This window comes from Cornus florida, unplaced genomic scaffold, assembly GCF_030987335.1.
Source record: "Cornus florida cultivar Cherokee Brave unplaced genomic scaffold, ASM3098733v1 CherokeeBrave_3.0.0_Hap2_Chr09, whole genome shotgun sequence".
In the NCBI taxonomy this organism is placed as follows: Eukaryota; Viridiplantae; Streptophyta; class Magnoliopsida; order Cornales; family Cornaceae; genus Cornus; species Cornus florida.
The window spans coordinates 53,016,503-53,029,943 of record NW_026775579.1 but is presented as its reverse complement, the minus strand read 5'-3'; the positions used below and the strand labels follow the sequence as shown (position 1 = coordinate 53,029,943).

At 34.7% G+C, this 13,441-nt stretch overlaps 1 protein-coding gene across 4 annotated transcripts; it reads right to left on the bottom strand.

Moving 5' to 3' along the window:
* Positions 1 to 1,018: 1,018 nt before the first annotated feature.
* LOC132273935 (uncharacterized) lies at positions 1,019 to 5,871 on the bottom strand. 4 transcript variants are annotated; one of them, XM_059775046.1, is made up of 6 exons: positions 5,493 to 5,871; positions 4,637 to 5,183; positions 3,557 to 3,726; positions 3,192 to 3,386; positions 2,892 to 3,053; positions 1,019 to 1,505 (listed from the first exon to the last, which is right to left on the bottom strand). In XM_059775046.1, exons 3-6 carry the CDS (start codon positions 3,663 to 3,665, stop codon positions 1,294 to 1,296), a joined length of 678 nt encoding a protein of 225 aa, XP_059631029.1. In that variant the 5' UTR covers positions 3,666 to 3,726; positions 4,637 to 5,183; positions 5,493 to 5,871; the 3' UTR covers positions 1,019 to 1,293. The 4 variants fall into 4 exon arrangements, with proteins under 4 accessions (XP_059631029.1, XP_059631028.1, XP_059631030.1 ...); XM_059775045.1 differs by having other exon boundaries at positions 4,637 to 5,871; XM_059775047.1 differs by lacking the exon at positions 4,637 to 5,183.
* Positions 5,872 to 13,441: the final 7,570 nt, after the last annotated feature.

Sequence of the window (13,441 nt, the reverse complement as noted above, 5' to 3'; positions counted from 1 at the left end):
CCCCAGACCAAAGACTTCCCAGGGAGTTACCCATCTGGTACTACTCCAGGTTAAGCACGCTTAACTCTAGAGTTCTGGTAGGTTCACGACTATCATGACTTAAAAACGTGTTTTATCACAAAAGGGTGTTGAATTTACATATATCATTTGCCTTGTCTACACCAGGAGATGTGAGATTGTGCACCTGTACCTCGCCCAGTGTAGTAGCCTACTGGTGCCCCCTGCACATGCTCACAAACACCCGCCCACAAGGGCGAGCTACAGTTTCACAATCCGAATAGAACATAAACACTGTTTGACTGGAGAAGATTTTAGTCCCCATAAGAACTTCTATATTGCACTACAAACTTCAACCGAATAGAACATAACCACTATTTGACCGGAGAGGATTTTAGTCCCTATAAGAACTTCTATATTCCATTGCAAACTGCATTACTTTCTTTGCAGCCACGGCCAAATGCAGCGGGCAGCATTGGAGGCTGGGTTAGTCGGAGAGACGAAATAGACGGTTCGGACGATGTCCATGTCTTCCTGTGGCCCAACGGATTGCAGTCCACCATGCTATCAACAAGTTCAAAATATTTTATGTTATCAACCAGCACTAGACATTTTTTAGAAGCTTTTTAATTAGTTCAGTGTAGTCTAATTGAAAATTTTAATTTTTTTAATATTGACATGACAATTGACAAAATAAGGAATATAGAGTAATTTTTATTTTTTATTTTTTATTTTCTAGTTGATACTCCACCGTTTTTCATTTAGTATTTTCCTCATAGAAAAAAGCTTGGTCTGTAAGAAGTTTTATTTGCTAAAAAGTCCTAGAATGTGCAGATTAGTGCAAAAGCAGTAATTTAAGCAATTAATTGTAAAAGTCCCCTTTCTGTTGTGATGCATAAGCCATTAATTGAAAAGACAAAATAAGGAGGAAAAAAACACACACACACACGCACAGAGTCACATAGATACATCAGGTGATACATATATACAATTTTTTAAACATCTAAACACAAAGTGAAAATACCCAAGTCAAGATGGTGTTATATGTCCACTACTTTTATATGGTAATTGTGGTTACATGCTGAGTACCAATATGCTGATATGTTAGGTTAAAAAAAAAAAAACCCATGTTGACATGTTAAAGTCCCCAAGGAGATTCACAGAAGCTAACTACCCAACAACTTGACATAACTACTAAAATGTCCCATAATAGAAGTCTATGGCATGTATTTCTTAACATCACAGCAGAGACCCCAAGCACGGTGTCTCAATGCTGAAACCTTAGTAAAAGACTCCTCATTTGAGTTTTAGACCTGAGACATGGCGTGCACGTGTTTTCTTGAGTGCCTCCAACTTTGCTGTTATGGCCTCTATTTCTTTATTTAGCTCAGCAAGGGTGGTATCACTTTCGTGATCTTCTTCACTTTCCGCATTGGAGTCTTCTTCAACCACCTCATCAAAGTCGTCAAGAACAGCCGAAGATGAATTTGTGCCCAGGGAAGGTATACCTTCAATAGAGTCAACACAAAAATTTGAATTACATATATGGCTTTAGAAAACAATTAATTCAATACCATATCACTTCATGTTTATTCTTGAAAAATGATTAATTGTAGGCGTGCCTCACAAATGGTGCAATGAAGATGAGCAACCTAGTGACATGCATTCTATATAATAATACAAGTCATTAACCTCATAAGAAGAGTCTAAAACCGTGTCATATTAAATGGACTCTCCTATTTCCCTCAAAGTACTCTGTCGGGGCGAAAAGATATTTTTACATGGGTACAGGGAAGAGATACTTGTTGGACACATACTCAAAACATGGAATCTGAATCTTCTGTATGTGATGACAGAAGAAGAAAAGATCAAATTTGAGAGCAAAAATGTTTCCTACGTCTAAGATAAAAGGGATTCTCTTTTTTTTCTCTTCACCATATTCCAATTAATTAAAACTTTAATTGAGTATACTTGTAAATTTTTAAAGATTAATAGCATTAGCAATACACTATTTTATAGAATATTGTGTTTTTTAACCTGCAAAATCTGTCCATGTACCTATATCTTGCTTTTAAGATCTGTCCATGTGTCCTAAGATCTGAAATTCGGAGAGGCCTGACACTCGAATACATACCATATCTACAAGAGTCCATGTAGAAATACATGTTCGTAAGAAATGTCTACGATACTTACGCTTGATAGTATATATGCAATAATCTTGTAATGCAGTAGAGATGAAGTTTGAAAAGATGGCATTCGACACAACAGAAAAAATGGTCACATTTTAGAAGTATACAAGTACAACTGATGCAAACATAAGGATATTTGATTTCATTGAAAAAGTAAGAAGGTGCTGGTGAAGATCTACTCATATGACATAGGTAGGTGAAGAGAAATAGGAGAGTCCATGTAATCGAGATGTACTCACATCCAAGTAAATACTAGTATATGAGTTGCTCTCCACAAATCTATACGAAGAATACTCAATCAATAAATTTCAGCACGCCATATTCACTAAAGAATAATTTAGCCATCTTTTGTTGTAACACAAGTTGGAGAAGTAGAAATTTCACCAAAAATCCTATTCTGTCTAGCAAATGATATAGCATAGAGAGAAGAGAGAGGAAAGAATGTACAAGGGCTGATTCACAGAGATGGTGAGGTCCTCTAAGTTGGGGAGATAGTCGTTGCAAGTGAAAATCAAATCTAGAATTATGTTTACCTCATTATCAAAATTTTGACAATAACTAAATCTAATAAAATTTATACATTTATAACACATGGAAAAACTTAAAACATCAACTTCCTCCAACTTATCATGTTACGTATTACTCACATCCAAACTTTTTTCTAATGCGAGTGAGTATAAAACAACTTACTGACTTGGTACCTACCAATATGCTGCTCACGTCTCTCCTTATGTTCATCCAATTTTGTTGTTACTGTCTGTAATTTTGCTGTCACTGCATCTACCTCTGCTTGAAGCACTATAATCTCTTCTTCTGCTCTAGCAATTGCAGATGTTGATGCAATTTTAATCTCCACTTCCATTACCCCTGCATCATTCTTATAATCAAGTATACTCTAGCTAAGGACCATTCCCAAATCATCATGCTAGATATTAATCACGCTTCAAATGCCCAATAATAAACATGAAAACTATTTTTAATACAACCAAGTACAAAACAACTTACCAACTTCGTAGTCACTTATATGTTGCACACGTTTCTCCATAAGTTCATCCAATTTTGTTGTTACTGTCTCTAATTTTGTTGTCAGTGCATCTACCTCTGCTTGAAGCATTATAATCTCTTTATTTGCTTTAGCAATGGCAGGATCATCTCTTGTGGCACTTAAAAACGCATTTTTAATCAACATTTCCATTACCCCTGCATCATTTTTATCATCAAGTCTAATAGCAAAGGACCATTCTCATATCACCATGTTACACATTAATCACACTTCACTAGGCTAATAATAAATATGATAATTATTATTATTATTATTATTATTATTTTTTTTTTTATTTTTTCAAACAACCAAGTACAAAACAACTTACCAACTTGGTAGTCACTAATATGTTGCGCATGTTTCTCCTTAAGTTCATACAATTTTGTTATTAGTATCCCCGATTTTGCAGTAAGTGCATCTACCTCTGCTTGAAGCATTACAATCTCTACATCTTGTGCCAAGGACCACTCTGTCTTTACTCTTTAGTAATGGAAGAATCTGACATGCAACCAAAAGATAAAGAGTTTGACTCTATTACATTTTAAGTAACAAATTTTTTTTTTTTAACATAAGAGACGTGAGAACCATCCTATGAGGATGAATGCCGATAAATTTATATAATGGGCTACAATTTAACGATTATTCATTCACAACAAGCATTTTAAAAGTATCTAATCATATTTTTTTTCTAAAATTAAATACCCCATCTCTAGGAGACGTTTTACTCGACATAGAAATCTGTCAATAAGATATCACATCATCTAGTTAATATTAAGTGGATTATCCAACTATATTTATATTTTTTTGTAGGCAACGTATTACTAAAAGCAATGCATCCCCCACACTCCCACTTATAAAGTAGTATATGGGTTGAATAGCTTTTCTAAATCATTTTACATATTTGGCATATTTGATATTACAGATGCCTATGTAAATATGTTTTTTCTACCAACAATGCATTTAAAAAAAATAAAAATAAAAAAACAAATTCTAGAAGTGTTCTAAAGTTTAATCATCTAAAAACCTATTTGCAAACAAAAAATGCAAGACGGTAGAACCAAATCTTTTTAGGATTGGGATTTCAGAAAAGAAAAGAAAAGAAAATAAAATGAAATCTCATTTACGCATTTGGAATAGTTTGAAATTTAAAAAACTAAAAGAGGAACAGAGTCAGAGATATTGCAAAGTCTATTTGGTAATTTATACCATGAAATCGATTAATTTTCATGAGACTTTTGAATAATATTTATTATTACTATAAATTCCATTTTAAAACCATCGAAATCCCACTGTTCCAAACACAACGGTTGAGTATGCAAAAACCAAAACTGGAGTAAAAAAACTCATGAAATGGAATCAAATAGTAAACAATCTATGTCTCATCAAATAGCTGAAAAGTAGTGTGTACCTCATCAAACACGCAACTAATATGAGCATCATAGTGGCATTCCTCACAATAATAAATTGGATCTTGCTGGTATCTTCTTTCCTCGCAAAGGTCACAGTAATATTCCCAGCTATCGTCGTCGTCTGAATGGTCTTTGATGGGAGAGCGAGTGAGGGTGAGTGGATGTTGCTCATGGCAACTATGTTTAAATGTATGTGGTAATGTGGGATGACAACACAAATTGAGAGAGAAATCGCATGGCACACAACGGAATAAGGGGAATGTATCCGTGTACAAATGCACTGAATTCCGCTAGCCTTGTTACACTTGTTCTGGTTGAAGAAAGCAAGAGAGTGCTGGTGAAGTTCAAATTTGAAAGTAGAGTATGACACTAGCCACACCAGTAATGGAAGCCCAAAACAGAACATTCCATATTGATATCGCAGAGCACAAGAGGATGTGTTGGATGAAAGGGGTGTTTGATCTTTGGTGGCAATTCAGCGCATGATTTGCGCAGCAAAAGCTGGTATTTAAGACAAGCATACACTGAACCATCCTCGATGGATATCTGACAAGCAAAACAGCGAAAACTAACAATTTCGGAAAAGAAACTGAAATCTCATTTATGCATTTGGAATAGTTTGGAATTTAGAAAACTAAAAGAGGAGCAGGGCATAAGTCTACTACTGCTTATTAGTAATTATCAAATACCATGAAATCAACTAAACTTCATGGGAGTTTTAAATAATAATTATTACTGTATTACCATAAATTCCATTTTAAACCCATCAAAATCCCCATTGCTCCAAACACAAGATTGGGTGTGCAAAGACCAAAACTTAACTACAAAACTTCATATAAAATGAAATCAAATTACCTCTTTCTTATCACAGAGAATCAAGGGACGCGAGTGAGTCATCTGTTGGTCGAGGCTGCGAGGACGCCTCACATCCTTGATTCCCTGTGATAGCAAGAATAATAAGGAGGTTGAGTTTTCAATTTCCATCTCTATCTCTCTCTTTCTGTGATCCAAACAAAGAAATGAGTGACTACGGACAAAATTAAGAAAATTTGTTTAGTTTAAGAAAATGCCAAATCCGAATCGCCGAAGCTAAAACAGACAGGTTGGGGCTGTGAGCCACCATTTGAAAGGAAGAAAATGGGTGGCGGCTTTTTCTTGCTTTGGGTTGGGGGATGTAACCCTAGGTCTGGGAAAATAGGCACGTGGATCTCTTGGTCTTTGCTCTGTCTTCAGGGGCGTGACTTGTGTATACAATTTTTCCTTTTTGCTTTTGTGACGTTAATCAATTTTTGTAACCAATTAGTCTGCAATGAACAAAACACTTTAAAGTGTATATATATACACATACATTTTTTAATGAATAATAACCAATCATCTACCTCAATATTCTATTTTATTAGATTTATTTTTTTGAACTTATTATTTTTTAATAATCTAATATTTTATGGCATGGAACATACATGTACCGATGATATCTTATAGTGATTAATATTTTTATTTGGGTTAATTACAACGGTACGATATAATGACAGTTATATATTAATTGGGTTATTTTTGAGCGATGACACTTCTTTAAATTTGAAAAAATTAACAAAGACACCCAATTATCCTGAATTGACATTATTGTCTTTTGAGACATTCAATTAACAATTTATTCAATATAATTATTTTTTATTGACCAAAATACCCATAAAAAACCAAAATCCTCACTTTCTCTCTCCTCTCCGTCTTCACCTCTACCACCATATCCACCACCACCATCACCATCACAGTTCATCAGCACAACATATATATATATATAGAAGAACGCATAGAGAGCGAAAATTATAATGGATCTTCATCATTACTTAAGTGCATCCAAAGGGGAAAAAAATTGATTCAGCGGAGAAAATATAAATTTTAGCAAACTAAATGGGATATCCTTTTCAAATCTGATTTTTTTATTTTTTTATTTTTTATTTATAGAACTTGGGTGGGTTAGTAAAAAAAATTACAATAAAACAGGAATGAAAGCAATCCAAATTCTTCAAAAAAGTAATATATATATATATACACACACACACATACACACACACACAAAATTTCAATAGTTAAATGGTCAAGTTTTACATTTTTTTTTTTAATGTATCCACCATTAATGCCAATTTCACAGTAACAAAATCCATCAACATTACCAGAAACCTACACCAAATCAAACTTTAGAAAAATAGAAAAAACCACACCCCAACAAATCTTCAAACCACCAATTGTGTCTAGAGTTTTGCACTGGCATATTATTGTAATCGGTGGTAAGCAACTCGCATTTGTATCCCCACATAATCGACAGCGGCACACTCTCATTTCTTCTCAAATCAAAGCATCGTTGTTCTTATACAACCTAGTGGACCGCGATTCCATATCCTCTTTGACTCTTTCGACTTTAACACGGCTTCCTCCGGCGACTCAGTCACCACTTCGGTACCCAGAACTCCAAATTCGACAAGTTACATCAGTTCACTGGACTTGGAATCAACAGTTAGCCAATTGGACGACGACGATGACGACTCAACCTTCCTCCAACAGCCACCACAACTCGACGCCCTAAACGACGACGTCGACCTCTCCCTCATCAAAGCTACTGACAGATCCGAAAATGTTGTCGATTCTTGGTCTCTTCCACCATGACACCATTGACATCGTCGGATTGCTCCTCCTCTTACCTCCACTACTTATCACCACCACGGTTGAGTATATGTTAAACCTTGAAGATGATGATAAGGGGTTTGAGTTGGCGGGCGGAGGTTGTGAATTGGGTGTGGCTGCGTAGTGGGGGCGGCGTCGATGAGGGTGGTGGCGACTGGTGCTCTCTCTTCTTCGCCGCTCTTCCATATATATATATATATATATATATATATATATATATATATATATATAAGGGTAATAATGTATATATATAAGGGCAATTTTGACTTTTCATGAGTTCTGATATTTTATAATAAAAATGAATTAAATATTAAAGGGCAATCTCGTATTTTTAACATTCTAAGGGCTTGTTTAGATCAAAATTATCACATGAAGTGTCTTTGTCCAAAAAATAGTTAAGTTGTATATGGTTGTCAATATATCAAACCTCAGAAGGTATCCTGTAATTAACCCTTTTTTTTATTTTTACCTTCAAATTAGACTTTACAAGTATTTTCAATTTTAGTCATCATGGTTTTATTTTGCAATATCCTTTTCCATGCCCTATTTTATAAATCTCCAATCCATGAGGATATCTATCACGTCACAACCAAGTTTCATTATAATTTTAAACTTTTATTTTTAAATTGATTTTTTTTTTCTCCTCCCAATTTGTCTCTATAACTATGTATGAAATACCTTTAAGGAAAATAAAATAAAATCTATGCATGAATAGATCACTTGCACGTGCTTCATCGCTAACACCTGCACAAGATGTGGTACGATCACCAGTGCTTAGCTAGCAGCTTAAGGATCATCAGTACTTGTAAATGTGTCTTTTCAACTTATTTTATTACTTTTGTTTTAGGGTAATGTATAATCACACTTCTGAAGTTTTGGTAAAGACAACCATATATAAGTTTGCCTATATATAAATTGGCCTATTTTTGAATGATGACACCCCCTTGTAAAATTTAAAAGCTAAATAGTGCCCAAAAATATGTAAAAAGTTTACTTTACCCTTCATTATTTAATTAATATTAATTGTAAAATACAGGGGTGGGCAAAAAATTTGCAAATCCGATCCTATCCGTACGGATCGAATCGGATTACCAGACCCACGGATCGGTGGTGGATTCAAAAAAATTGAATCTGTAGTTTACGGATTGGATCACGGATTAGACTGTCAAAAATCTGGTTCGATCCGTGGCCAATTCGTAATATATATATATATATATATATATATATATATATATGAACTCCTAACATACCTTACTTTTTCTATTTTCCTTTTTTGGTAAGTATTATACAATTAGTTTTCTAATATTTATTACTCAATCAATAGCCATGGACCACGACTTTTCATTTAATCAAAACCTAAACCTAGCCTAAGATGAAAGAACTTAAAGAACTAAAGAAGAGCAAAGAGAAAAACGGCCGCCTTACCTATTATGCATTTAAATTGGTTTTATTTATGTTATGTTATATACTTATACTGTTTTGTAAGTGGATATGAAATTGGTGAAAATAGACTAATTTGGAAAATTCAGTTTGCGGAATGGATCCAATTCGTTGGCTAATGGATTGGTGGCGAATTCAAAATCTCCCAATCCGTTAAGAGCGGATCGGATTAGGATTGATGCCTAATCCGATCCGATCCGATCCATGGCCACCCCTAGTAAAATATCAAAACAATTAAATGACCGAATTACCAATTAAAATAGTTTACTTCTCTTCCGGCGATAACTCTCTGATATCACCAAACTATGCTTTCTGGTATACTTTAATGGTGACCAATGAAAGCTTCCAAATGAAGATCGATAAGGTCTTAACAAGGGAGATTAGTTACTGTGACAGCCCTGGATTTCCAAGCCCAGTACGTCCTGTGATGACCCGAAAGTTGACTCAGAAACGGATCCAAAAATACGGAAGAGAAAGATAAAACTAAGGTCTCTAGAGATGTACGTCATCCCTAAGACACAAAGGTGGCTTCTCGAGGAGTTCCGAGACTCAACGGAAGTAAGAAGTAAACAAGGATTTTGAAACCCTATAAGAAATAGATCAAGGGTAAAATAGTTATTTCATAGAGAAATGGATACTACCAAGCATACCATTGAAAGAAAACAAAAAATTAATGAAGTTAGACTCAAGAATCACCTAATTCAGAGTTTGGACGGAAAAGATATTTAAAAAGGAACAAGGTGGCATCTTTTGATTAAGAGATACCACGACCCTCTCTCACTAAAACTAGCATAACTCTCACTACGGTTGGATTTTTTATGTATGGTTGATACCATTGGAAAGCTAACTTCAAGCTCTTGAATTTAAGCTCAAGGATGGCTTGATTTGGATTAAAAACAAGCAAGATATGACCCTCTAAAGTTGGCTCAAGAAAGCTGTCCAAGAAACTGAAAAGAAATCATGCTTCAGGGAGGATCAGCAAGTTGACGGCAAGGATCAGCCGGCCGAAACTCCATCATCAACTGGCTGATGACATGGATCAGCCGGCCGAAATGCCCTGTCAAGTATGCAAACTCACTGGAATTCATTACAAAAGGTTATCAGTCGGCTGACAGCTCTTGTTAGCCGACCGACGCATCAGATAGCAACAAAAATTGATACTGCAATGTGTGGAGAAGGTGTTCAGCCCAACCCTAAGGCCATACATACATCCCATATGATTTGAAACAAGTTTAAAAACATTCCATGGTCTCATATAAGCATCCACAATATGATGAACGAAGAGGGAACTTCAAATCATACTCCAATGCATGAATTTTGCATAAAAATCCATAAATCATCCAAAAATAGTTCCAAAGTCTAAATTTAAGAGTTTTGTGAGATGTAAACATGCACGCAAATGTAAAATGATAAAGTAGACGCGCTACAATGGCCTACGGCCTCATTACAATCCGTTTACAAATTTTGACATACCAAACCTCAAATTTTCACGAAATAGGCTACAATGGCAATACTTGAGTTTTAAAAGCATACTTGTAAACTTTAAAGTTAATGGCCTTTGGCCTCATGCCATACATACAAAATAAGCGTCAAAAAGTGTACTTAGGTACACATTACATATTTCAAAGCAAAAATAGCATTTTACACCAAAATGATACTACATTCTAACACTTACATGTTCTCCAAAATACAACATAATACTTCAAGGCATCAAAGTAACTTAGGGATGTGATGCATCCTAAAACAAAGTTTCTTTACTTACAAAATAACTCAAACAATTAGGGTGAGTAATCAAGTTACTCGTAGGATGTGGTGCATGCGCATACCCTATTGTTTCAAGTATAATGCGAACCAAACATAGATCATCACAAGGGTGCATTCCACCTAACATCTATGTTTTCAAGGTACTCTAATGGATCATCTCAAGCTATATAAATATTTAAAATGATAAATACATAGCATCCAAGTATACATAAACAAGTACACCAACCGTATTGAAACTAAAATTACCAAATCACAAGCTACAAGAAATCAATGATTTACAACTTGGAATATAATGAGAAATCAAATAATGGAAAGACTAGGATATGTGGCCACGAGACCATACAAGTTATTTTGGATAATTATAACCCACAAGGTACTACCTAGTGCACACTATGACTTAGGAGAATTCTTATCCTCCGTACTAGAGCCAAACCCTAGCCATCAAACATTTCATATCCTTGCAAGCTTCCAAAAATCAACAAGTCGATGACATTTATATAATCTCAATGCATGAAATTACCTACCAAGCACAAGTAGGGTGAAACCACGCAAACCATGTCTTAAGGTTGCATGTCTAAAGTGGTAAGTTAATGATACTACATGTTGACCTTAAGGATTTCATCCAAGGACAATCTATATGTTTTGATGATAACAAACCATTAATGGTGTTTAAGGATTAATGTTTACATTGAGTATTATAGATTATTCACATTCAAAGAATGACCTCAATGAAGCTATAAAGATCATTCCAAGTATTCCATTATTCAAGCTCACATCAAGGAAAACAATGGATACAAAGAAGAGTTAAAGTTGCAAGAACCAAATGCAAAGTCCATCCAAAGATAGCTTGTACATCAATGATTAAGAAAACAACTCAAAGAAAGAAAGAAAGCAAGAATACCTCAAAGCCTATACGATCATGGATAAAGTATGAAGAAAGGGGTACATAGGATGGTGAGTGTTTAGGATTCAATGTCAAAGTATTTATGAATCCATTTGACGCTCATCTCTATAAGACCATGTATATCATATCGTCATTTATATGTTCCTATATCCATTAGCAATAAATTATGCACTTCATTTGATATAATTAACACATGAAGCCATTGCTAAAGAATGAGTTAATTCAAACTTGCTTAAGCTTTAAAGGAACTCATCACTTGTGCTAGAAATGTTAAAACCATGCACATCAATTATATGATTTATATTAGTCAACTATTAAGGCATGAGAAGCCTTCATTACCATGAGTTGGCAAAGGACATTAGGACCCCTGAATGCGCGTCATGAAAAACTGTGTTTTTGGCTAAGTATGAAAAATGGCTAAGTGTGAAAAATGAATTTTTGAAATAATGATTATTTCAAAATAATTTTTTCCGATAATAACTCATTATACTTCAAATGACCTAAACTGATTTTATGGGATTTTTTCATCCATTCTGCATTGGTCTACATGAAAATTCATTTTTACCAAAACTGTCGAAAATCCAAATTTGTACTAAAACTGAATTTCTACATTTTGATTTAGTTGGATTTCAATTTTCTTATATTTTTTATTGAATCCAAATGGGGGGTACTTCCTTATTTACATTATAAACTTAAAGTAAATGGACATATAAATACTATAAAGACACCAAAATCTGATGTCCATGTATTTGGTTAGGAAAATTCCTCTAACCGAGTAGATGAATAGGACAGAGAGCATGTTCTGAGAATCACATCCTGTAACCGGTTAGGATATCTGTTCTAATCGAGTAGTTTAATGGACATAACCGGTTAGGATAGTCTTTGTAACCGATTACTTACACTAAAGTAGAAAAGATCATTTTTCACATTGCAATTGTTGTAACCGGCTAGGAACCTTTTTGTAATCTAGTAGTTGATCTAAAACTGAAAATGCACTCATAGCTGATGTAACCGGTTAAGAACATCTTTGTCACCGGTTAGATGAGATCTGAATCTCATCTACTCGAGTAGTTTAAGCCTTGTAACCGGTTAGATGAAAGGCAGAAGCTTCCCATTGGCTATCTTGACTATTTAACATCATGGGAACTTACCATAATGCCCCCCAAATGGCTATATTCTTCCAAGGGCCTATAAATACACAATGTAAGGACATTGTGGGCATGCAAGAGAGCCAACACTTGAAAGACCTCATTAGGCATCAAAGAGAGCTTTTGTTCTCACATTTTCTCCTCATCTCTCTTATTCTTTCATATACTAATCTTGAGAGATTCTAGAAAAGATTAAAAAGGGCTTTTGCTCTTGTTTGAATCTTCATAGATTTTTTACTCTATTATACACTTGAGAGATTCTATTGAGTTTATAAGAGCTTATATTCTTCACATATTTCATCTTCTCTCATTCATTTCATTTATAGAGTTTGAGCTTCAATCTATTCATCTATACTCTAGTTGTGAGCTTTGATTTGTATATCAATCTTTAAGAGATATATTTGTATGCAACAAATTTGATATTCACTTGTAAGGACTATGTGGTCCAGTGAAGAAGAAGTAAGCTAGCTTCGATTTGTAAGGGTTAGTGTGACCCAAAGGAAGGCTAAGAGAGGTTGTCTCTTAGCAAGGTGACACAAGGAGTTACTTCATGTAAATGTTTGCTCTCCACCCGTAAGGAGAAGCCATAGTGGATTGAGAAGTCTCAAGAAGGGTCTTGAGCCGAGGAGTAGGAGTTTCTGAATCTTGCTAAAATCGCCGAGTCATTGCATGCAATTTCTCTTCCCTTATCTCTTTTACAATTGTGTTGTTAATTGTTTACTTTCATATCTTGAATATTGCATAATTGCTTAAGTGATTGATTAGAAATTGTAAATCTATAAATTGCGAAAATTGGCCACTGACTCTATTCACCCCCCTCTAGAGTCAATCCTTGGGCAACATTACACATTACACTAAAGCAATTT

Excerpts from the sequence above, each read along its gene's own strand:
- LOC132273935 (XM_059775045.1), bottom strand. The coding sequence starts at position 3,665 with ATGCTTCAAGCAGAGGTAGATGCACTTACTGCAAAATCGGGGATACTA. Across the intron at positions 3,387-3,556 it reads TATTAGTGACTACCAAGTTG|GGGTAATGGAAATGTTGATT; the intron begins GTAAGTTGTTTT and ends AAAATGATGCAG. Across the intron at positions 3,054-3,191 it reads TATAAGTGACTACGAAGTTG|GGGTAATGGAAGTGGAGATT; the intron begins GTAAGTTGTTTT and ends AGAATGATGCAG.